Source organism: Scylla paramamosain, chromosome 18 (genome assembly GCF_035594125.1).
Source record: "Scylla paramamosain isolate STU-SP2022 chromosome 18, ASM3559412v1, whole genome shotgun sequence".
Classification (NCBI taxonomy): Eukaryota; Metazoa; Arthropoda; class Malacostraca; order Decapoda; family Portunidae; genus Scylla; species Scylla paramamosain.
Genome location: NC_087168.1, coordinates 5,987,501 through 6,013,546, shown reverse-complemented (window position 1 = coordinate 6,013,546; position 26,046 = coordinate 5,987,501). Strand labels below are relative to the sequence as shown.

At 41.5% G+C, this 26,046-nt stretch overlaps 1 protein-coding gene across 3 annotated transcripts in view; it reads left to right on the top strand.

Annotated features, from left to right (window-relative positions):
- Positions 1–10,287: 10,287 nt before the first annotated feature.
- Positions 10,288–26,046, top strand: part of LOC135109057 (sodium- and chloride-dependent glycine transporter 2-like) — a 27,947-nt gene continuing 12,188 nt past the window's right edge. Inside the window, exons 1-3 of one of the 3 annotated variants that reach the window (XM_064020067.1) lie at positions 10,288–10,418; positions 24,958–25,134; positions 25,594–25,728. In XM_064020067.1, coding sequence (XP_063876137.1) covers positions 24,960–25,134; positions 25,594–25,728 — 310 coding nt within the window. In that variant the 5' untranslated portion in view covers positions 10,288–10,418; positions 24,958–24,959. Of the gene's footprint in view, positions 10,419–14,688; positions 14,777–17,353; positions 17,375–24,957; positions 25,135–25,593; positions 25,729–26,046 lie in introns of those variants that run through there. The other 2 variants (XM_064020066.1, XM_064020069.1) reach the window with 2 other exon arrangements.

Sequence of the window (26,046 nt, the reverse complement as noted above, 5' to 3'; positions counted from 1 at the left end):
AAAGCCCTTGTACAGAGTTAGCAGCTGGTGGGGTGAGAAAAACTGGCGGTAACGTCTCAGAACGCCTAACTTCATAGATGCGATGATATGTGAAGTTTCCAGTTCAGATTATAATTAAAGGACAGACCGAGGATGTTCAGTGTAGAAGAGGATGACAGTTGAGTGTCACTGAAGAAGAGGGGACAGTTGTCTGGAAGGTTGTGTCGAGTTAATAGAGGGAGGAAATGAGTTTTGAGGCATTGAACAATGCCAAGTTTACTGTGCCCTAATCAGAAATTTTAGAGAAATCAGAAGTCAGGCGTTCTGTGGTTTCTCTGCGTGAACTGTTTACTTCCTGAAATGTTGGACATCTAGGAAAAGACGAGAAAAAGTGCAGGGTGGTATCATCAGCGTAGGAGTGGATAGGACAAGTTTGGTTTAGATCATTGATGAATAATAGGAAAATAGTGGGTGACAGGACAGAACCTTGAGCAACATCACTGTTAATAGATTTAGGAGAAGAAGAGTGACTGTCTACCATAACAGCAATAGAACGGTCAGAGAGGAAACTTGAGATGAAGTTGCAGAGAGAAGGATAAAAGCTGTAGGAAGATAGTTTGGAAATCAAAGCTTTATGCCAGACTGTCAAAAAGCTTCTCATATGTCTAAGGCAACAGCAAAAGTTTCACTAAAATCTCTAAAAGAGGATGATCAGGACTCAGTAAGGAAAGCCTAAAGATCACCAGTAGAGCGGCCTTGACGAAACCCATTCTGGCGATCAGATAGAAGGTTGTGAAGTAAAAGATGTTTAAGAATCTTCCTGTTGAGGATAGATTAAAAAAACTTTAAATAGGCAAGAAATTGAAGCAATAGGATGGTAGTTTGAGGGATTAGAATGGTCACTCTTTTTTAAGGAAGAGGCTGAATGTAGTCAAACTTCCTGCAAGAAGGAAAGGTTGACAGAGCTGAGAGTTTGATTAGGAAAGGTGCAAGCACGGAGGCGCAGTTTCGAAGAACAATAGGAGGGATCCCGTCAGGTCCGTAAGCTCAGAAGCCAGCGATGGCATGGAAAACATCATTGTGAAAAATTTTAATAGGTAGCATGAAGTAGTCAGAGGGTGGAGGAGAGGGAGGAACAAGCCCTGAATTGTCAAAGGAGAGGTTTCAGCAATGGTTTGAGCAAAGAGTTCAGCTTTAGAGAAAGATATGATAGCAATGATGCCATCGAGATGAAATAAAGAAGGGAAAGAAGAAGAATCAAAGTTATTGGAAATGTTTTTGGCTTGCTGCCACAAGACACGAGGAGCATTAGATCTTGAAAGATTTTTGACACTTTCTATTAATGAAGGAATTTTTGGCTAGTTGGAGAACAGGCTTGGCATGGTTCTGGGCAGAAATACAAAGTGCATGGGATTCTGGTGATGGAAGGCTCTAGTACATTTTGTGAGCCACCTCTCTATCATGTATAGCACGAGAACAAACTGTGTTAAACCAAGGTTTGGAAGGTTTAGGTCAAGAAAAAAGAGTGAGGAATGTACGCCTCCATGCCAAACAGTATCACTTCTGTTATGCGCTCGGCACACAGAGACGGGTCTCTGACATGGAAGCAGTAGTCATTCCAAAGAAAATCAGCAAAATACCTCTTCACGTCCCCCAATTAGAAGAGGCAAAACGTCAGAGGTATCTCCGCTCAGGGGGATCCTGAGGAAGAATTGGAGTGAGAGGACAAGATACAGATATGAGATTGTGATCGGAGGAACTCAACGGAGAAGAGATGGTAATAGCATTAGCAGGATTAGAGGTTAGGAAAAGATCAGGAATGTTGAGCGTATCTCCAAGACGGTCAGGAATACGAGTAGGGTGTTGCACCAATTGTTCTAGGTCGTGGAGGATCACAAAGTTGAAGGCTAGTTCACCAGAGTGGTCAGTGAAGGGAAAGGAAAGCTGATGAGAGGAAAGCTGGGAGAGGAAGATTGGTGATGAACATTGAAGTCTCAAAGAATGGAGATCTTCACAAAAGGGAAGAGAGTCAGAATGTACTCCATTTTGGAAGTTCAGTAGTCAAAGAATTTCTTATAGTCAGAGGAGTTAGGTGAGGGGTATACAATACAGATAGATTTAGATAGTGACTCTGTAGTCGTAACCAGATGGTGGAAAACTCAGAAAATTCAAGAGCGTGGGCATGAGAGCAAGTTAAGTCGTTGCGCACATAGACGCAACATCCAGCTTTGGACTGAAAATGAGGATAGAGAAAATAGGAGTGAACAGAAAAGGGGCTTCTGTCATTTGCCTCAGACACCTGTGTTTCAGTAAGGAAAAGAAGATGAGATTTAGTAGAAGTGAGGTGGTGTTCTACAGACTGAAGACTAGATCTGGGACCGCGAATGTTGCAGAAGTTAATGGAGAAAAAGTTGCGGGTGTGGGGGGTGTCAAGACACGTAGGGTCGATACCAGAAGAGCAGTCTGACCTGGGGACTCCAAGGCTAGTGTAGGAGTCGCCATGATAATTTTTTTTTATTTTCAGTGAAGGGTGTTTGTGTAATTAGATGCTTGTAGTTTTTTGTGATGGAAGAGAATTGTCTTTAGAGGGCAGGCTGTGACTGCCCCCTGGTGTTGTGAGACATAAAGGGAAACGTTCATTGAGGTCACAGCTGTGTTTAATGACAAGTTCACAGCACTCCCTTATCCAGTGCTTTAGACCTCACTGGGAGTAATTATTGTTTCGGCAAGTGCCTACTGCCTCCTCCAGTGATGTACTCGTATGTCATTCCCATATAGGCCTACTGGCTTTTTGACGCCTCTCTTATGTTCTTATTTTCTTAGGTTTTTACGTCCTTAATTACCAGCCTCACCCTGTAATTCCTTTTGTACCCTGCCCTTCCTCGTCCCTGCTGTGTCAACTCAAAACATTTTTTCCCAAGGATGGGAAAGGTGGGAACTCCCAGAGAACAGATAAGAGGTTACTCGTTCCTTCCTGTCTCTCATTCTCGCCCTAGTTCCACTTTACTACTACCACCACCACCACCACCACCAACACCACTGTCACCTCTGTCACTATCACTGTCACCACCACCGCCACTACTTTCACCACCACCACCACCATTGTCACCACCCCACCATCACTATCACTACCACTGCCACCACTGTCAACATCGCCACCACCACCACCACCATCACCACCACTGTTACCACTAATGTCACTGCCACCACTGTCACCGTGGTACCACCACCACCACCTCCACCACTGCCACCACCACACCACCACTGTCATCACCACCACTACCACCACCACCATCACCATCACGGAAACAACAGCTCACGGTATCGTCACCATCACAACAACAACAACAACAACAACAACAATAACAAAGTTAAAAACATCACCAATGACAACAATAATGGTGTGTGTGTGTGTGTGTGTGTGTGTGTGCAAATACGAACGCAAGTTTGTGTTCGTACATAAGCTTGTCCCCATTCTTGCTTTCAGCACTATTAGTCTCTTCTTTGTCTTCCTTGTTTATTCTTTCCTTTCCTTTATTGTTTCTCCCTCTCCCATGTTTCTTACTTCTGTAGCTCCTCTGCAGCTTTCTGGATAAAAGATGATAATGGCCAGCAGATTTTTCCCTGTGTAAGTAATCTTCATTCACGTTCATTCCTATCGTTTGGCACATCATGCTCCAAGGAATACTTTCAGGGTACTGTGTAAATAGCTTCAATTATTCCTCTCATTCAGTCATGGTGTTGTGTGTACACCTTGTATTCAAACTGTGTGCTTTGACGGTGTTGACTATGAAGGATAAACAATGTAATTACTGGAGTTTATCTAGATTAATTTGTAGCTGGTTTAATGAGTTACTCGTATTTACTATTTCTTGTAATTTTTATTCTCCCTTATTTATTTCTTATTTCGCATTATTCCTTATCATTTATTGTCATATGTTAATATTTCAAGATGTTACTGATGGAGAAGAGTCAGCCATGTACAGCTGCACAAAGTACATAGTTATTCATTCATTTGTGTCCGATACGAAGTGGCACACTGGTAATTCGCCACGGGTACAGCTCGCCCCTTTACCGATCGGCGCTTCAATATTCAAATTAGGTCAGAGGTGTGTGTTGACAGCCTACTTTTTCATGTAGAAATTCTCCAAAGATAATATTGAAAGAACTTTGGGCAGTTTACCTGAAATTCATGCTCCAAGTGACGGGTAGTCAATAAATTCACCCGTGTGTAATGCTCCTTTAAAACATGTATATCTTATATATATATATACGAGGTGTGTCATTAAAGTTCCAGGACTGGTGCCACACAAGTTTTATTTCACATCCAGGCTACAAACTATTACTTTTAATGACTATTTACTTTAATTTACTTTACTATTTACTTTAATGACACACCTCGTATATATATATATATATATATATATATATATATATATATATATATATATATATATATATATATATATATATATATATATATATATATATATATATATATATATATATATATATATATATATATATATATATATATATATATATATATATATATATATATATATATATATATATATATATATATATATAAAGTTGATCAGAATGAAATATAGGCTAGTAAATTACTCATAATCACTTGATGAAAAGGGTAAACTATAAAATATGGACTTCATATTGCACAAATTTTCTGCAGAATGACGAAAACTGTTATTCATAGTGTTTTCAAGTAATAGTATAAAACCTTGCAAAAGTTCATCAATTCATTTCTTCACTTACGGAATACTGTTCTGCCTCCCAGTTTGGGAATCATTCATTAATAGAGTCTAATGTGAAGCGTAATTCAATGTCTCTTGTTCTCGGGAGACTGTAGGCTTATTTCAAGGAGCTCTCTAGTGCAAATCTCGACGGCATGGAGAGGTTTAGCTTTGTTGGTAACAAAATGAGACTGATGCTACGAGAACATTAACACATTTTTTTTCTGACGACGCCTTAGTGTTTTTTTTTTTTTTATGTAGGAAGGATACTGGCCAAGGGCAACAAAAATCTAATAAAAAAAATGCCCACTGAAATGCCACTCCCATAAAACGGTCAAAGCAATGGTCAAAAATTGGTGGATAAGTGTCTTGAAACCTCCCTCTTGAAGGAATTCAAGTCATAGGAAAGTGGAAATACAGAAGCAGGCAGGGAGTTCCAGAGTTTACCAGAGAAAGGGATGAATGATTGAGAATACTGGTTAACTCTTGCGTTAGAGAGGTGGACAGAATAGGGGTGAGAGAAAGGAGAAAGTCTTGTGCAGCGAGGCCGCGGAAAAAGGGGAGGCATGCAGTTAGTAAGATCAGAAGAGCAGTTAGCATGAAAATAGCGGTAGAAGACAGCTAGATATGCAACATTGCGGCGGTGAGAGAGAGGCTGAAGACAGTCAGTTAGAGGAGAGGAGTTGATGAGACGAAAAGCTTTTGATTCCACCCTGTCTAGAAGAGCAGTATGAGTGGAACCCCCCCAGACATGTGAAGCATACTCCATACATGGACGGATAACGCCCTTGTACAGAGTTAGAAGCTGGGGGAGTGCGAAAAACTGGCGGAGACGTCTCAGAACACCTAACTTCATAGAAGCTGTTTTAGCTAGAGATGAGATGTGAAGTTTCCAGTTCAGATTATAAGTAAAGGACAGACCGAGGATGTTCAGTGTAGAAGAGGGGGACAGTTGAGTGTCATTGAAGAAGAGGGGATAGTTGTCTGGAAGGTTGTGTCGAGTTGATAGATGGAGGAATTGAGTTTTTGAGGCATTGAACAATACCAAGTTTGCTCTGCCCCAATCAGAAATTTTAGAAAGATCAGAAGTCAGGCGTTCTGTGGCTTCCCTGCGTGATATGTTTATCTCCTAAAGGGTTGGACGTCTATGAAAAGACGTGGAAAAGTGCAGGGTGGTATCATCAGCGTAGGAGTGGATAGGACAAGAAGTTTGGTTTAGAAGATCATTAATGAATAATAAGGACAGAACCCTGAGGAACACCACTGTTAATAGATTTAGGAGAAAAACAGTGACCGTCTACCACAGCAGCAATAGAACGGTCAGAAAGGAAACCTGAGATGAAGTTACAGAGAGAAGGATAGAAACCGTAGGAGGGTAGTTTGAAAATCAAAGCTTTGTGCCAGACTCTATCAAAGGCTTTTGATATGTCCAAGGCAACAGCAAAAGTTTCACCAAAATCTCTAAAAGAGGATGATCAAGACTCAGTAAGGAAAGCCAGAAGATCACCAGTAGAGCGGCCTTGACAGAACCCATACTGGCGATCAGATAGAAGGTTGTGAAGTGATAGATGTTTAAGAATCTTCCTGTTGAGAATAGATTCAAAAACTTTAGATAGGCAGGAAATTAAAGCAATAGGACGGTAGTTTGAGGGATTAGAGCGGTCATCCTTTTTAGGAACAGGTTGAATGTAGGCAAACTTCCACCAAGAAGGAAAGGTAAATGTTGACAAACAGAGCTGAAAGAGTTTGACTAGGCAAGGTGCAAGCACGGAGGCACTGTTTCGGAGAACAATAGGAGGTCCATAAGCCTTCCGAGGGTTTAGGCCAGCGAGGGCATGGAAAACATCATTGCGAAGAATTTTAATAGGTGGCATGAAGTAGTCAGAGGGTGGAGGAGAGGGAGGAACAAGCCCAGAATCGTCCAAGGTAGAGTTTTTAGCAAAGGCTTGAGCAAAGAGTTCAGCTTTAGAAATAGATGTGATAGCAGTGGTGCCATCTGGTTGAAGTAGAGGAGGGAAAGAAGAAGAAGCAAAGTTATTGGAGATATTTTTGGCTAGATGCCAGAAATCACGAGGGGAGTTAGATCTTGAAAGGTTTTGACATTTTCTGTTAATGAAGGAGTTTTTGGCTAGTTGGAGAACAGACTTGGCATGGTTCCGGGCAGAAATATAAAGTGCATGAGATTCTGGTGATGGAAGGCTTAAGTACCTTTTGTGGGCCACCTCTCTATCATGTATAGCACGAGAACAAGCTGTGTTAAACCAAGGTTTAGAAGGTTTAGGACGAGAAAAAGAGTGAGGAATGTACGCCTCCATGCCAGACACTATCACCTCTGTTATGCGCTCAGCACACAAAGACGGGTTTCTGGCACGGAAGCAGTAGTCATTCCAAGGAAAATAAGCAAAATACCTCCTCAGGTCCCCCCAACTAGCAGAGGCAAAACGCCAGAGGCACCTTCGCTTAGGGGGATCCTGAGGAGGGATTGGAGTGATAGGACAAGATAAAGATATGAGATTGTGATCGGAGGAGCCCAACGGAGAAGAAAGGGTGACAGCATAAGCAGAAGGATTAGAGGTCAGGAAAAGGTCAAGAATGTTGGGCATATCTCCAAGACGGTCAGGAATACGAGTAGGGTGTTGCACCATTTGCTCTAGGTCATGGAGGATAGCAAAGTTGTAGGCTAGCTCACCAGGATGGTCAGTGAAGGGAGAGGAAAGCCAAAGCTGGTGGTGAACTTTGAAGTCTCCAAGAATGGAGATCTCTGCAAAAAAGGGAAGAGGGTCAGAATGTGCTCCACTTTGGAAGTTAAGTAGTCAAAGAATTTCTTATAGTCAGAGGAGTTAGGAGAGAGGTATACAGCACAGATAAATTTTGTGTGGCGATGATTCTTCCTTGCACTTCATCTCATCGACTCACAGCTGTCTTTCAGTTTGCCATCTGCATGGAATTACCTAATTGCTCAGTTAGTACCTAGCGTGTGTGATCAATAAACCCATTAACCTCCATGTTCAATATAACTTGTTGTTAAGGTTTCCGGAGTTCCCTCGCAGTTTGATATATATATATATATATATATATATATATATATATATATATATATATATATATATATATATATATATATATATATATATATATATATATATATATATATATATATATATATATATATATATATATATATATATTTAATGATAATAATAACAACAACAAAAATAATAATGATAATAATAATGATAATAATAATGATAATAATAATAATAATAATAATAATAATAATAATAATAGTAATAATAATAATAATGATAATAATAATAATAATAATAATAATAATAATAATAACAATAATAATAATATAAGTAATAATAATAATAACTAGTGGGATCTATGGAAATACCACGTTATATTAATATTATAATCTAACTCTTGCAGCGTTTGATATGTATACTTTAATGAAGTGGTTCTCAAACTGAGTCGCTACCCAAAGTTAGCTCGCAAGATCAATTTTGATGGGTCGTAGGGACACAAATAAAGTGCATATATCACTGTACTCGTATATTTTCTTTCTCTTAATTATGTGTCACGAAGGATTGAAATGTTCCACTCACAAAAAGGTTTGAGAATCACTGCTTTAGAGGAAGAGGAAGAGGAGAAGGAGGAAGAGAAGGAGGAGGAGGAGGAGGAGGAGGAAGAGGAGGAATAGGAGGAAGTGTAGAAAGAGAAGGAAGGAAGAGCTAGAGAGGATGTACTCTCTCTCTCTCTCTCTCTCTCTCTCTCTCTCTCTCTCTCTCTCTCTCTCTCTCTCTCTCTCTCTCTCTCTCTCTCTATACAAATCCGTCACCTACCCACTCCCGTCGCTCTCACTCTTACTCTGACAATTCTAGAAGTAGGAAGAGAAGGAGGAGGAGGAGGAGGAGGAAGTGTAGAAGAAGGAAGGGAGGGGAGGTGTAGAGGACTTAGTCAAAGTATTTAAATATGATGCCAAGGCGTAACTCGCGAAGGTACAAGCGTATTAATATATTAATATAGTAGTAGTAGTAGTAGTAGTAGTAGTAGTAGTAGTAGTAGTAGTAGTAGTAGTAGTAGTTGTTGTTGTTGTTGTTGTTGTTGTAGCAGTAGTAGCAGTAGTAGCAGCAGTAGCAGTAATAGTAACAGCAGCAGCAGCAGCAGCAACATCACTAGTAGTGGTAGTAGTAGAAGGAGGAAGAGAAGTAGTTGTAGTAGTAGTTGTAGTAGTAGTAGCAGTAGTAGTAGTAGTAGTAGTAGTAGTAGTAGTAGTAATAGTAGTAGTAGTAGTAGTAGCAGTAGTAGTAGTAGTAGTAGTAGTAGTAGTAGTAAAAGTAATAGTAGCAGTAGTAGTAGTAGTAGTAAGAAGAAGAAGAACAAGAACAAGAAAAATCAACAACAACAACAACAACAACAACAACAACAACAACAACAACAACAACAATGACGACGACGACGACGACAACGACATCAACAACAACAACAATAACGAAAACATTAATAATGATAATGATAATAGTAATAATAATAATAATAACAACAACAACAACAACAACAACAACAACAACAACAACAATAGCATGTAATTATGAGGCAACAGAATGAATGTATGAATAAATGAGCAAGGTAAATTAACTCATAAATAAATCACTGTGGTTCTTTTTATGGCCTACTTTTCTTTCTTTTTTTTAATAACAAATATCGTACAAATCTCCTTTACGTTTCCTTGCGTATCGTGATGGGTGTGGTGGTGGCGGTGGTGATGGTAATGATGGCGATGGTAGTGATGGTGTAATTGCATTTAATGGTGATGCGATAAATAGAGACACTCCATTTTGTGCGGTTACAGACGAGAATAACAATGTAATGAGGTGTTAGTTAGTGACGGAAATAGTGGTGATGAAGATGTGGTGCAGATGGTGACAGTAGTGATGTTAGTGAGAGTGGTAGGGTGGCAAGGTTAGTGATGATAGTGGTGATAGTGGTGATGGATGGTGTGCATACAGACGTGTGGATAGTAAAGGTGTGTGGTGGTGGTGGTGGTGAAGGTGGCGGTTAATGGTGTTGTTTTGGAATAATGTGATGCTGTGATGGTTATATGGTAGTAGTTGTAGCAGCAGCAGCAGCAGCAGCAGCAACAGTAGTAGTAGTAGTAGTAGTAGTAGTAGTAGTAGTAGTAGTAGTAGTTGTTGTTGTTGTTGTTGTTGTTGTTGCTGCTACTCACTTTTAATATTAATCCAAGGAGTTCCATCCCCATGGAAGGAATGAGTCACTGTGTCGGGGAATCACCGAGTCTGACTCCATGCTTAAATATTCTCCTATTCTTCACTGAACGAGCTGAGTGTTGCCTGGCGCAAATCCATCGAACAAGAGAAGGACGAAATGCTATATACCATGCAAACTGATGTCGCCTTTTTAAACATACACTTCGCTCACCTCCTTATTGCAGCTACATGTTATCACCACTGAAACCTTCCTAGAAAGTATGACATTGAGGAGAAAGAGGAAAGTTGCATTTTTTGCTGTACGACATATTTTCCCTCGATCAGCGGAGTCTCGCAGGTGGCGGCCTGCGCCTGTGTGCTGTAGAAGCCAGGTTAAGTTACCGGTGAAAGGGAGTGGATGTGTGTTGTTGGAGACTCCTTTTCCTAGACACGCATTGTTAGGAGTGAAACATCGGTAAGTGAGGACAATTCAGATCTTCGTTCTTTGAGTCTTTCTTCAAAAATTATGAGTAATGTGTGATTTGGTAAGGCTGGTTTTTTAGCATATAAATGTTTCGTGTGCTGTTATGGCGGAAAAAAAAAAAGATAATAATAAGCTGCCGCTGGCACAAGCTGGTCCTGACAGGCTACGACGCTCAGTAGAAAGTGATCCAATTGCTGTTTCATGTAACTTAGCGGATTCGGCATTGTCAACTGAAGATGATATCGACCGGCCGCTTCCTTTGATAATCTCTTAATTGTATATTGTAATTAACTTTTACAAGGATGTATGAATTTAATGTGTTTAATTTATTTCCAGAAACTTTTCATATACAAAACGTAGTTATTGGCGGGAAAAAATGTACGAGGCTTGCATCTCGGGGAGTATCCGGGGAAAAAATAGTTACGTGTTGTCGGAGGTAACTAGGGAGGAAGGTGGACGAAATGGTACTTCAGTGACCTTGGCAATGGTTATTACGTGGTAACTTATTCAGTGGAGGATGAGAAACGTGTCATGCGCAGCGGTAATAGTTCAGTTAAGTATTTAATCAACGTTTTACATACCTTTTAATTACCCATGAATAATAAAATGAAAATTAAACTCAAATTTTTCCTTATGTTGCTGTTTTCGCTGGTGTCAACTCGTGTGTGGGAAGTAACATAGGGAACAGGAAGACCAGACTCGTTTGCAGCCCAGCCTGTCAACTGAATGTCAAACAACCGATTGCAATAGATAGTGTGTGTGTGTGTGTGTGTGTGTGTGTGTAACAATTGATTGCAATAGTTACTCAAGTGTTTGTATAGGTGTTTGTGTGTGTGCAGACATTAAATACTAGTGATCATTACAAGACTTAATCTAGGGATGGATGTGTAAGCATCTTGTAGGTGTGGAGTCATTGCCTCTGGGGTAGTGCTTGAGTGAAGTGTGGCAGATTTATGGCGGGGAATAGTTTGTGGTCAGGATGGAGGTTGGTCTAAGATACTTAAATTGCTATGGAGGATATCTGGCTGCAGCGATGGACCATATTCTCAAATACTGGCACCAAATCTCAATATTTTCAACAGGCGCTAGCTGACGTTGCACGGGATTTTGTCTTTTTACGGTTCTAGTGATAAATGATTAACATTCTACATTACTTATAGGAGAAACTCTTTAGAACTTGGCTAATCTCTATAGTCTTTGAAAATAAGAGCGCAAGGCGTTTCAGAATACCGGCCTATGTTAGTCTGTGCTGGCTCTGAGTGGGGCGAGGAGGTTAACGTATCTGGTGAGTTGTAAGGGGACGGGGGCGAGCGTGTCCTTGTGTCTGGTGATTTAAAAGGCTGCGACCTGATTTCTGTAAGGCCTTGTGATAGGGTGTTCCTGAGGTGAAGAGTGGTGAGAGTCAGGAGGGTTTGTTTGAAGGGCGAGTTACTTGAGCCTTAAATTATTTTAACTGCCTTGTCTTTAACTCTAAACGGTGTGTGTTTGTGTGTTAGCGTTTGTTTGTATTGTAGTTTTATTTTGTGTGTTTTGTAGTTGTGTCTGTGTCGTGTGGACTTGTTTTGCGTGTGTGCTTGTTTGTGTTGTGTGTTTCGTGTGGCTTTGGTTTAGTTGCGTGTTATTGTTAGCGTTTGTGTTGGTGTGTGTGCGCGCGCGCGTTCCTTCTTGGTAGCACTGGCAGTGGATGTAAATTCTTCACTGAGTCTTGGTTAATAGTTGTTCCCTGTGTTAGGTCATGATCTCACCTGTAATTACCGACAAGGTTTTGGCTGTCACTGAGAGGGAAGCGCTCTAAACCATCGTAAATTAAAAATACTGGTACACGAATCACGAGTAGAGAACTAACACACACACACACACACACATACACACACACGGCAACATACAATATAAATGTAGTATTTTCTTTGTCTTATAAATCAGAATGCTTTGGAACTTCAAACCGCTATCAATGAATTGTGTCAAGCCAAGTGTTGCGGTGTGACGTGAGGACTTGACTGATGCAGTCTGGGGTGGTCTTGCATAGAACTAGCAGGCATTGTGTGATAATAGGTTTGTGGTAATTATGTATGTAGGTGATGCGCACATGGGACAACCACCAGTGTGTATGGGTGTGTGTGCAGGAAGGTATATTGTCATAGTATGTGTGTAGCGCGCGCGCAGTTGTCATTCAGTCAATCATTCAGTTCCACATCAATCAACTGGCTCATCACCTCACCCGAGGATCTACTGTAATGGCTATTTTCGTGTTTATCATCAATCTGTAATTCCCTTAAGTAGCCTTGTGAAAGCCAGGCTTCCCCGTCCCTTCCACCCTGCTAAATATTCCGCGTTGCACCCTCTGTTTCCCCTCCATGCACGAACACTCTATCTGCATCCAACCTGCTCTTCTGTCTAGATGTGTTCACTTTGTATTTCCATAATTGAACACTTGATCACCACCATCAAACATCGTGAGGGACACCTATCTGCGTGCGTGCATACGAGTGTGCGTACACACGCATTTTAAGTGTGCGCGCATGTGTGTGTGTTTTCTGGATTTTTTTTTTTCCAGATTCGCTGGTGCATCTGATCTGATCTGAAAGGCAGAGACAATGGCCTATATGGGTGTTTTTGAAGGGACTGAAAAATTAATACTTAGGCAAAATTTATCCCTTTGAGCTGCGTGTATTTTTTCATTTAATGTATTAACGACCTGTGGCTCTTGTAGATTAAATTGTCCAGGTGTGTAGCAGACCTGTTTTGATCAAGAACAGTTGGTACTTTTTCCACGAACACTCCATTATCCCTTGCTTCCCTTCCCATTTTCCCATTACCCAACACTTAACTGCTTTGCTTTCAATCATCTCAAGGTCCTTCCTCGTCTTTCTGGTGTTCATGTTCATTCTGGCCCTTCCTTCACCATGATTTCTTCCTTGTCTCCTCTTGTTGCATTTTAATGTCATTCTGGTTACCTTCTTTTACCTCCTAACTTCCTTTTTCCTTAACAACCATTCTTTTCCCCTTTTCATTCCTTTCCATCTCCTTCACCATAGCTGCACCAGTATCCGGTCTACACCAGTATTCGTTTTATCCTCCTCTCATTCTAAGTTTTGTCTCTTATTTAAGGTTCCTTGGTTTTCCAACTCTCGTCCCCTCACCCAGATTCATCCTTCCTCCCTTACGAGTACACAGTTGCTATTACCGGATTATCATATTGAACAGTGTTTTCTTCAGACACACTACTGCACCGCCTCACCAATCCGTGAATGTGAAGGCGCAGCAGTGACGTCACTCAGGGCCGAGGAAGGTGGTCTACTGGTTTCCTGTTGTGCGCGAGAGTATGTGTGTACTTGACAGCATGCGTTTGTGTACCTCAGTATGACTTCAATTTGTTTTGGTCATAGTGTATGTGTGTGTGTGTGTGTGTGTGTATGTGTGTGTGTGTGAGTGTGACACACATCCATTGTTACAGTCCACATGAGTGTGTGTGTACTGGTTGTAAGAATGGACTGGCTACGTCACATGGCTTCCGCTTCCGTTGCTTCTTGTCCTTTGCTTTATTTCTTCTCTTTAATTTCTTCTTCTTTCTCTTCCCCCTTCGGGAGCCGATGCCCCACCTCTAAGACACTGTTATCTGAGATTAGTGATAAATTTCAACCTTTGGATAATTCTACATTCTTTATATATATATATATATATATATATATATATATATATATATATATATATATATATATATATATATATATATATATATATATATATATATATATATATATATATATATATATATATACTCAGGTTCGTTGCTTCCGCCACTACAGCGTTCTCGTTCTCCGATTAACGTAAGGGATTTTGACGATGAACTCTGGGAATTTTGTGTTCTAACGTGGATCGCCTGGGTCTTCTGTGCCAGTCAGACGTTCATTCTTCCCACTGGTTCGCAAGGCCAAACAACACGCTGCCGGTGCCATTTGATCTACTATGTCTTATTGCGTCTTATTATAAATACACACACACACACACACACACACACACACACACACACACACACACACACACACACAGACTAAAATAATGTTTCATAATAAGCATGCGAGTCAGTCATTTTTTTCCTTGTTGGAGTGAACCACATTCATTATCAAAACGGAAACAAGATCGGGCTGCGTTTCAAGAAGTATTGTCACAAGTCACCCTGGGGATATCCTTACACCTGAGCTTCCTTGAGACGCAACCTCTGACGATATGTATTTATAGGCCAAGCAGGCAAGTAAAGTGGCATACCTTAATCTGACGCCAAGGTGTCCCTACCCTGTTTACGATGAAGGTTCCGGTGGTTATTAAGAATTGGTTCGGGAGTCCTCCAGGTGAGATTTAAGTTGCAACGTGTGATCAGTTACAGGTTTCGATAATATGAGAAAAAATACACTTATTTTGAAGATGGAAATTATTTCAGTAGGAACTTCGTTGTACGGCGTCGTCTTCAGTTTGTAACGTGACTTTCACATAATGGGCGAGAAGACTACCAGATTCACGAATATACTGGACTGCTTGCTCTTGGCCTTACATTTTCGTGCGGCAGGGGCTCATTTAATGAATGAATTCTTATTCATTTTTATTTATTTACTTTTTATTCGAGCTTGAAGAATGTGTATGGCGGACTTTTTCTCTTTTGACCCCAAGCTATCACGCTGTTAGCAGTGGTGCCCATGATAATCACTACAGAACTGTTACATCACTGACTTCATGTTCTATTTGCAATGCATGTTTTTTTTTCTCGAAAAGATTGTTTGTATGGTTTCTCACGGAATTATTGTTCGTATGTTTGTATTATTACGCTGTATCTCTTCTCGTAAAGTTGTTATGTAGCAATGGCTGTGATCATGCCGTCAGTTACAGAATCCAGTTCCAGTCTCGTATCCTCATCGGAGATGAGGACCTTATACGTTTTATAAACGTGGAAAATGCTGTTTTGCAAGTGCAAACGAAAACAATTCACGTGCATATAATTATCAAGATTAGTTTGACATTATTCCAAATACCGTTGGAAGATTTTACTAATTTTGATACTTTTCATAGTCACGAGTTACAGATAGAGTCCAGGGTACAGGGAAAAGCTACAGCCAACAGTGACGCGGAAAATTCGATCTGCATCCCAGCGAGTCCACCTCCTCATGACTTCGGATCATATTTTGAAACACTTCAGCGCCGCATCGCCATTATTTTCAAAAGTCTCCAATTGAAGTGATTTGGCTTTTTAAGGATTTCATGGTATTAGTGACAAATTAACAAGATTTCCATATACCTATGTATTATTGTTCAGTATTATTATTATTGTTCAGTAGTAAGGGACTATGTATTTATAACATCCATTTAAGTAAGAATTGTTTTAAAATAATACTCAGATAGCAGTACCGAACTGAAAATTTTAGAATAATTGCACATAAAGTTATCTTCATTATCAGCATCAGAAACGCTCTTGAGAACCCGGCTAATCACCTCTGTGGCCTTTGTAAATAGTCGTGGTAAGATTAGAGTAAAGCGTTTCAAAACACGGAGCTTAGAACTATGCCTATATGCACGGAATATAGTGTATCCTTATTTCCGGCCGAATTCACGATTTCATACTGACGGTTTATGGTTTATGTAACTAGGAAATTATTGTCCATAAACGAAATAAAAAATGTCCATGTGTCACCGCCGCGAATGTTGCGGGCCATCACAAACACTCGTTAGATGATGCAGAGTTGTGACGCCCATTAAAGCTCGGAGGCGAGGAACTAAATTCGGAACTGAAAATCTATAAAACACGCCCTTCTTTTTTCCGTCCCTCCAACACACCCCCTGTTTTACTGGCTCAGAGATAACTTCACCTGTCTAATAAGGTTTATTCCAAGGTTTATTCCATGTTGTGATTGCTAAAGGTGTTCGTTAAGACAAAGCTGTTGCTGTCTTCCTTAAGCAAGGTCACTGGGTGTGATGTGTGAACGGTCTCCGTCTGAAGCTGTTATGTGTATAACATTCTCCAGGGCGTATGAGACGAGAAAACCGTGAGAAGAATTTCACACACACACACACACACAGTCACACCTTAACGCGTCAATAGTGTTTAATGCCCTTGGTGTTTACTACATAGGAAGTTGTCATCCTTTGTCTAGGGTATTGTAAAGAAGGGTAGTGTTGTTGTGAGTGAAGAAAGGGAGGGAGGGAGGGAGGGAGGAAGTGGTGACAGAAGGGTGCCGTGTCATTGTTATTCCCAGCCAGGCGCCGCTTTGGTCCGGTTGTATGTTGTTAACGCGACCAATTTCTTAATGGCATTCCTCCCACTCGTGTTATTAGCGGTGGTACCACTGTGTATGTGGTACCATTGTGCATGTGTGTTTGTGGAGGTGTTTTTGTTTTACTGATAATTTGTTCATTCTTGAGTTTGTGCAGGTATATTTTCCCCAAGTCTATGATGTACAATTAACGAGCGGGTGAGATCATTTTGTTGATTTCTCCTCGGAGACGTCATTATGAGCATTGGTGAACCCTAAAAATAAGAAGGAAGGGAGGGAGGGAGGGAGGGAGGGAGGGAGGGAGGGATGGAGGGAGGGGATAGGAGTGTTCAGGAAATACCAAGAGTAACTTTCTCTTTACGTCCACCTTCACTTCTCATCAGTTCCCAACCACCTACCACCTGCGCTACACTCGGTAGCAACTCCCCAACTCTACATCAAAAGCGGAAGAATATCATCAGAAAGTGGCCAGGGGCGAGCAAGCAAGTGAACAAGGGAGCAAACAGTCCTACTTGGGAAAATTCCCGTTGGATAATAACACTGAAAATATTAAACACAAGAGACTAGGCCATCCCGCTGGGGCACCCACGTCTTCCTCAGCAGCATAACTCGAACCCAAGCAGGTCCACGGGCAGACCAGACCAAACTCTATTGACCTACGCGGTGACCGGTTTAGAGATTTGTTTTGTAAGCATGCCCGATTTCTTTTTCTCTATCTCCTTGTGGGTATTGCAGGTCGGGGATTCCCAGAACTAAGCGAAACTATCACTAAAAGTGAAAGCAGCAGAGAAGGTCGTTTGTAAAGGAAGGTGGTGAGAGAATAACAAAAGGCAGATCAGCTTCCTTTGTATATACAGGATTTAACACGAGTTTCTGCGGATATTGCTACAAGTTAAAATAGTCGAAATCATTGTATGCACATTTGCATTTTGAGGCGTTGTTTAGTAGCTGTACGAAATTCAAGTGTGGCAGGACGACAGATAGAACGGCCGGACCGGGCGGGTAACTATGGTAGCCCTTGGTGGAATTGTGAATTATCCAGTCATGATTTTTACTAGTTTTAGAGGTTTACAGTGATAGCAACATACAGGTGATTTACCTAGAAACATTACACAATGATAATATGGATGTAATAAATGACAGATAAAATAAGGCACCATGCATTGCCTGCCTGGGCGTGAAGGAGGAAGTGGCGAGGCTAGCAGCATATCAGCTGATTGCTAGTCAGTCACATGCAGTTTCTCTCCGAGACTGTGACAATGGATATGTTCAGAATGTATTGCATAACTTAAAATAATGTGGAGTGTGCGGATATGGTATTTCTTCGCTAGTGTTACCCGTCCGGCTTGGCCATTGTAATTGTCACCAGGCCACTCTTGAATTTGACACCACGGCTAAATAACGCCTTAAAATGTATATGTGCATAGAACATTTTCGACCTAGATTAACTTGTACTTTCACCTCTGACAATATCCGCAAGAACTCTTGTTACACCCTGTACTTTTACTTCTCTTCATAAACACTTACACTTTTATTGCGTTATGTTTTTTTGGTGGCATGGTACATAATTTCCTTTATCCATCTTTGTTCCTCTTTTCGTTCTTCCTTTCAATATATTTTCCTTCATCTATTCCTTCCACGTTTCTTCCCTTTACCTTTAATTCTCTCCTTGCGTGTCTTCGTTTGTTTCCCTTCGTCGGAAGCTCATCGCCCGTGGAGATGAAAGTGCATCCCTTGTGTGAATTTTCATTTCCCTCAATGGCCACTAATGAGATGAACAGCGGACCCGGCTGCGCTCACAACGCTGAAATTTAATCAGCGAGACGAGGTAAAAAAAAAAAAAAAATAAGCATACTCGTATTTTTCGACTCATTCTCAACGAGGACGTAGGAAATATTTACCTTGTGCAGGTCACACGCGAGTAGCGTTGCGACCCTCCCCCCTCCTGCTCCCCCTCCGCCCTCCCCTACCCGTCACATCGGCCACAGCTCGAGGTCATATCTCTCTCTCTCTCTCTCTCTCTCTCTCTCTCTCTCTCTCTCTCTCTCGCCGTGCGCGCGCGCATATATAAACACGAACGCGCATATATATATATATATATATATATATATATATATATATATATATATATATATATATATATATATATATATATATATATATAATAAACACACACACACATTACAGTTACTAGGTTACTATCTTTCTGTACAACTTCGTCCAGCGTCTCGTCTCTTGTATCTCTTCTTTCTCATTTTTTTTTCTCATAAAATTCTTAAGCTATGTAGGTGAACGCCAAGGAGACAGGCAGAGAAGATGGAGAATTAGGGTAAAAAGGGGGAAAAAAGGAAGAATACAGAGGTAGAGATACGAATGTAAAAACTAAATAAGGAAATAGGTACGGCAGAGGTGCGTGGAAAGATAATAACGTAAAAGGAAAGAAAAGTTGGGACAGAGTGGAGGGAACAGGGAGGTGCGGAAGAAAAGTTTGGATAGAGGGGAGGAAACGGAAGTGCGGAGGAGTGGAAGAACGGGATTGAAGGAAAGAAGAAGGAGAGAAAGTAGACATGAAGAGGAAGTGTAGGAAAGTCGGAGGGAAGTTTGTGGAGAGAGAGAGAAAATAAAACAAGGAAGATGGAGGTACAAGGGAAAGGAGGGAGCGGGAGGGTTCGTATGAAGAAGTGGAGAGTACATGAACGGCTGAGGGAGAGGTGCTGTGGGCTGGGGAGGAGAGAGGGTAGCCGGAGGGAGGAGTAAGGTCACTGCTGGGGTGGGAGAGGGAGGGAGGGAGGGAGGGAGGAGAGGAAAGGTGACAATTACGAGTGACGTGGCAGTTGCAAGATGGCGTATCTGAGAGGCTTGTTGTGGGGATGACTGTTGTGTTGTGTTCTGTTGTGTTGTGTTGTGTATATAATATGTACGTTTAGAGGTTGTGTGTGTGTGTGTGTGTGTGTGTGTGTTCGTTTATTTCTTCGTTCATCATCACCAAAACCACTACCACTACTGCAAGTAGTGGTAGTGGTTTTACAACTATTAATTACAATCACTACTACCTATTACAGTCACTACTACCTAATACTATCACTGTTACCTATTAGTGTCACAACCACCTATTACTACTACATATTACTAGTACTATTACTACTTATTGTTGCTACTACTATTACTACGACTACAGTTACTACTACTACTACTACCACCACCTACCATCACCACCACTGTCACTACTGATATCACAACCACCACCACCACTAATACAGTAATTACTAAAGAAACCCTTGGAAAAAATACGCCCCTCATAGAAGGTAGGGGTTGGTCAGGCACTCGATTTATCTCTATTGGACGAGGGCTTCCCGGGCCGTGGCAGAAAGCTTGGCTCAAGTATGGCGATTCTCGGACACCAGATTAAGTGGCGATCTTGGACAGCTGATTAAACAATGGGGTTAAATTGGCTATCGTCCACACCCCAATGTTATTCTCGTTAAAAATCACAATCCAAAAGAATCTCTCTCTCTCTCTCTCTCTCTCTCTCTCTCACCTGGCGATGATGCCAGCGTAAAACTTCAAGGGCAGAGTGGCGATAAGGAGTGAAAGGAAAGGAGCGAGGGATGAGGGAGGAAAGGAAGGGTGGAGACGAAAAGGTAAGGCAGGGTGGAGGACTAGGACAGAGTACAAAGTATAATTGAACACTTTGAAAGTAGCATGAAGGTCAGAGTCCCCCGTGAAGAAGAGCTAAGCAAATTGAACTCTGGAGAATGGGCAGGAAAGCAGAGAACAAGCATATGTGGGAGGGTTGGTGGTGTAGGGAACTAGATATGAGAGGAAGTCTTATCAGTAACTCGAGGTAACAATGGAAGGAAAATCTCTGTGGAGGTCCTTGTAAAGTCAAGGTTACATCCTTAGACCCTCTTTCCACCTTTCTTCCCCGCAACTTGTCATCTTCCTCCAGTCTCTCTAGCTAGAAGTTGTCGTCTACGTCATCTACATATATACAGCAGCCTCTCTTTCTCCTCACCGGGACTCGCTACCTTCTCTGACTCATTCGAGTCACTCTTCTTACATCCCACTAATACCCTCATGCTTGGATGATATTGAATTGTTCTTGTATAAACTTTCCTAGATTTCTCCGCGTCCCACACATGGCACCCTGGCACTAAGTGGGGCAGGTGTGTGGGGTGAGACACAAGGGAGAGGGAAGGGGTTGGCATGGTGCAGTGAAAGGAATGATGAATGCCACGTGAGAATGTCATTTTGTTGTGCGAGCCAAGCTGATGTTTTTTATTTGCTACAGGTTTATCACAGTGGGAAGGGTGTACTACTCGGAAAACTATTCTGGTATAAGAAATGCATAAAAAAAAAAAAAAAAACGGAAAATTGGTGAACAATTTTGACAACAGAAAAGCGTTAACCTTCTAGTAGAAAGAATTCTGACACACACACACACACACACACACACACACAGTTTTGCATTTTCATCACTCACGTATACCAGGTTAGAGTTCATATTCTGAAACACCGCGCCGCACCTCCTACTTTCAAAAGCCTCTAGTTGAAGCTACACGGGTTGTAAGGGTTGTAAGGGTGTTTTTTTTTTTTTTTTAGGCTCTAGTGGCATATCAACAAGATTATTACATCATAGAAGGGAGAAATATCCTTGAGAATTTTTTTCTGAATAAGGGGCTATGTGTGATAAACTTTGTGTGGAGGGATTGTGTGCTTACATTTTGGAAGAGGCAGTAATATAGCCAGGATTCTGAAAGGTTGTGGATTGAGTTGTTCTGCGGTTGTGCTGTGGCTGGTGGTGCGTTGTGTCGTGGGTCCGCGGTCACGTGGCGCTGGTAGGAGAAAACGTGTTGCCAAGGGAACGATAATTAACTAGTGAGTGAGTGAGGTCAAGTGAAGGGATTCTGCCAAGTTTCTCATCTGGCCATGTATATATATATATTTTTTTTCTTTTGGGAGGGGGAGTGGGGACGGCAAACCTTTTTCTGTATGGATATATTGAGCTACAATTTACAAACCTGCGAATTTTGTGGGAAAATTAATTAAAAACTAAAAACTCGTCTTCCTTCCACTCCCTTGTATATTTTACATGAACAGTTGTCTACGATTTGTGAGTTCCATGTTTGTTTTAATCGCCGCCGTGATGCCTGACGATAATGTACAATAGTACATAAATGCCCTATAAGCACCTACATCGTGGTCACTTAGTGTGTGTGTCAACCTGGGCTGGAGGAGGCTCCAGAGCTGAAGTGTTGGTATTTAAAATCTGAGGAAGGAGGCTGGAGGGCTGGTGAAGGGAGGGCGTTCCTGTAGGGCTGGTAGCTAAATGTGATAAAAAACACAAAAGGTACCTTCTCATTGCATTAATGCTATTCAGAGTTTTATGAAGTTTTCATGAACGTTCATACCGCATGTTAATTATCGAATACGCTATTCTAAATCACTCTTGCACAAGAATGTAGGGCTTAAGGTGAGGGAGACTAACTACAATAAGATCCATTTCCGATAAATTTGCAAAACTGACTGTGAGCTAAAGTACCATTGGTAACGTTAGTATAAAAATAATATACCTTCATTTACGTTAAGATGATTATTGGGAAAAATCATTGCGTGTTCTCCTAAAAATTAGAGAGTATTTGCGGAGAAACCCGCTTGCTGAGAAGCGCCTGAGCGAGACCCGTCCTGATAGGAGGAGGGTACAACAGGCCAGAGCTGGTGGTGATGGTGGTGGTGATGTAAGGGGTTGGTGCGGGATGATTGAATATTTCCCAGAAACGTGTCTCTCGGCCGAAGAGACCTCGGTGAAGGTCTAAAATTTTGCCTTGCAGGCAGGGAGGAGGCGGATCACGGGATAATGCTAGCATTCGAGAGATTACTTCAGTTATCGAAGAATATACCATTGTTATTCCCAGTAAGGTGATAGAATAAGTCTTCTCCAGTTACACCTAGAAGGCATCTCGGGTACGTACATCTTCCTCAGCGTTTCCTGACAAATTTTCGCATTTATAAAAGAAAACGTTAATCATGTATCCCAGACTAAAAGAAATTATGACGGTTCTATGTGCCGATCATATTATCGCTTGACATCACCTTGAAGTTGTCATGAATGTCAGAAAATCCAAGTGCTTGTCCGTGGTGACGATTCATTTGAGAAGATATTTCCGGCTTGCTGCTGCTAGAGAGACAGGCTACAGAACCTTGTGATGGTTGTGGTCACCAAGCGAGGGAGGAAACGAGGGACGGCCTTGGATGCGCAATCTCCACAGAATCTAATGTTTGCCCCACTTCCGTCTCACTTAATGGGAGGAGACACCACACAGTGTTTGGCACTAACCATAACACCCGCAAGGTTTAATTATCCTTATGGAGGAAGAGAAAACTCTAGCCTAAATCCAGAACGAGGCTGCCCAGAAAACCTAATGCAATGAGGTAGTGAAGAGTACAGGTGCCAAATGGCCTCCTTCATAAAAAATATTAATCATTTGGTGACGCACTGCAATATCTCTCAGCTTGGAAAATGTAACATTATTGATGCTAGCTTCCGAGCCGGTATATCTAGCAACACTGAAAGGAGACATTTTTATTTTTATCTTATTTTCATTTATTTATTTATTTTTTTTTTTTCCCCTCGCAGGACAATGCCTGACTCTCTTGAGCTTCATCATTTACGCCGAAAGTTTAGACAGGTTTTGTTTTATGCAGTATCCACAGCTATGGAATTGTACAGCTGTTGCTTGCTGTCATAGTGCAGCAACAGTGTGTGTGTGTGTGTGTGTGTGTGTGTGTGTGTTGCCACGAGGAACACCTTGCAGATGTTGCTTATTTTTTCGGCAACCGTAAACTCGGGATTTACTTATATCCTTTCTAGATCCTGTGCCTGCCCTGTGTGTGTTAGGTGCAGATATTAATCACCATGACACCTCAAAGGAAAAACCAGCATTTAATTATTCATGAAATGGCAAAACCCGAGAGCAGGTGTGACGTTATCATTACCCGCAGGCGGTAGTTTCGAAATGGACTTCCCCAGTCTTGCGTTTGAGGGAACTAAAGGTTGCTGGCGGGATTGGGAGAAGTGGGAGGGAGGGAGGGAGGGAGGGAGAGGGAGCGGGTGAGGATTAGGATGGGTGAAGGCTGGGCAACGGGGCGAAGATCCTCCTTTCAGAAACCCATATTTTATGCCATGTCATTTTACGCATCGTAAATCAACAACAACATCAACAATAAACTGCATCGAGTCGGAAACAGATACACCAAGCTTGCTAGAGGCATGAACATCGGCAGACTGCTCCAGACACGCCGTCAGAGCTACCAATAGCACTAGCATTTCATAAGGATATTGTGGATACTGTTGGCCAAAATCAAGCGGATTGGCGCTCAGTTAGTTCAAAGTACCCGGTAAAAATTCGTTTTCTATAACTCTGAGAAAACTGAGAATCTAGATTATGGTAGACAACGTTATTTTTCTTTAAGTTCATTCATTTAGAATTTTATAAGTTCTGGTCAGAATTTCATCGGCAGATTTATTAGGTTGTTCCCGGCATAACACTTTTTTTATTTCGTTTTTTTTTGCTGAGTGGTGAAATTATTTACCGTGAAGGGGGATTGTTTTGAAATTTATGGGAAGGATTTTCTTCAGTTACATTAATTCTCTCTCTCTCTCTCTCTCTCTCTCTCTCTCTCTCTCTCTCTCTCTCTCTCTCTCTCTCTCTCTCTCTCTCTCTCTCTCTCTCTCCGAATAATACAGTTCATGCACACAATGAAGCAGCAGCTTCACCCAACAGGAAAGCTTTAGTTCCCTGTCCGCACCACATCGGTAGAGATGTAAAGTAATATTTCATTGGTGATTCTAAAAGCAGATTGTCGTAAAGATTGAAAAGTAATGCAATTTGGTTTAATTGCGTAATCATATTTACAAGGAGAGAGAAAAGTGATGATGAGGGAGAATATTGCACACGGTAATGGCATCTCGCGCCACCAAACGCATCGCTGTATTGGTTTCCATTTCCCGGATGTATGGACATGTGCTGCTTCACTCGAGGGTCTACCGCGGAACATTTCCAGGGACGATTTTTATTCTAGTCACCGTGTCAATGGACGATTTTTATTTTGGCGTTGGAATGTTTTTATTGGTAATCAGATTGGAAAAAAAAGTTATGTATGACAACCTGCATCTTTTACACCCATCCCCACCACACACACACACACACACACACGGGAGTCAGGCATACATTTTCCCACGTAATAATAGTGAAGATGTTATTTCGCAGACATGGGGAAGGAGAAGAGTAGAGACGTCACAGCTTCCGTGGAGGCGCTGGAAGAAGAGGAGGAGGAGAGAGGCACATGGGGCAACCAATGTGAGTTTTTCCTCTCCTGCCTCGGGTACGCCGTGGGCTTCGGGAACGTGTGGAGATTCCCCTACCTGGCCTACAAGAATGGTGGAGGTGAGGAAGCTTTGGATGCAGGTTTATAAATATCTCACACTGACACCGGGGAGAGGAGGGAAGGACATTTTCTTAATCGAGATGTTAATCAAACATTCAAGGTATATTATGCATAGGAAAAGATGATATGAAGTTTTGCTGAGGTGGTAGTGTAAGGGATTAGTGGAAGTTGGAGATTTTCTCCTGCATTATAATTCTAGAGACTGGTGCTGCTGCTCATGAGGTTTTGTTAGTGTCAAGAAATATTAAAGCGATGTCTGGTTCCTGTTGATTAAAAAAAAAAAAAAAGTTTTGTTTTAATCTGTTAAAGTGTGGTCTTGTTGATCTGTGATAGGTCTACATCCTGACTTAGACACAACTCTCATAGCCTCAATTTTAAATCTAAGCAAAGACTTAAGTGCAATAGTTGTTTGGCGAAAGTGGTTTTGACGTTGATTAATCATTGATCTCCTTCCGCAGCGGCGTTCCTCATCCCCTACGTCACCATGCTGCTGTGTGCCGGGTTGCCTCTTTTCTTCATGGAGCTGGCGCTTGGGCAGTACGCCAGCCTGGGTCCCAACATTCTTTTCCCCAAGGTGGCGCCGATCTTTGCAGGTGGGTTGACTGTGTAAAGATCTGACGATTCTCTGAATGAAACAACAGCTGTCAGATTTTACAGGTTGCGTTGTAAAGGAAAGCGGTGGAGCCTCTCCGGTTTGTTTTCTTCCACAGATGTTCTTGAGTTTTTTGTTTAAAAAAAAAAAAAAATCTGACAGTCATAAAGGGCTCCCTCATATTTAATGCTTTGCTTCATTTACTTTACCAGTATATTTTCCAGCTGGAACCTTAATGAGTTAAGTTACCGTTTTCTCTAATGCTTATGAAGCAGCAAGGAGGATGACAACTCGTTTATAAGCCTTGAAGCTGCTGCTA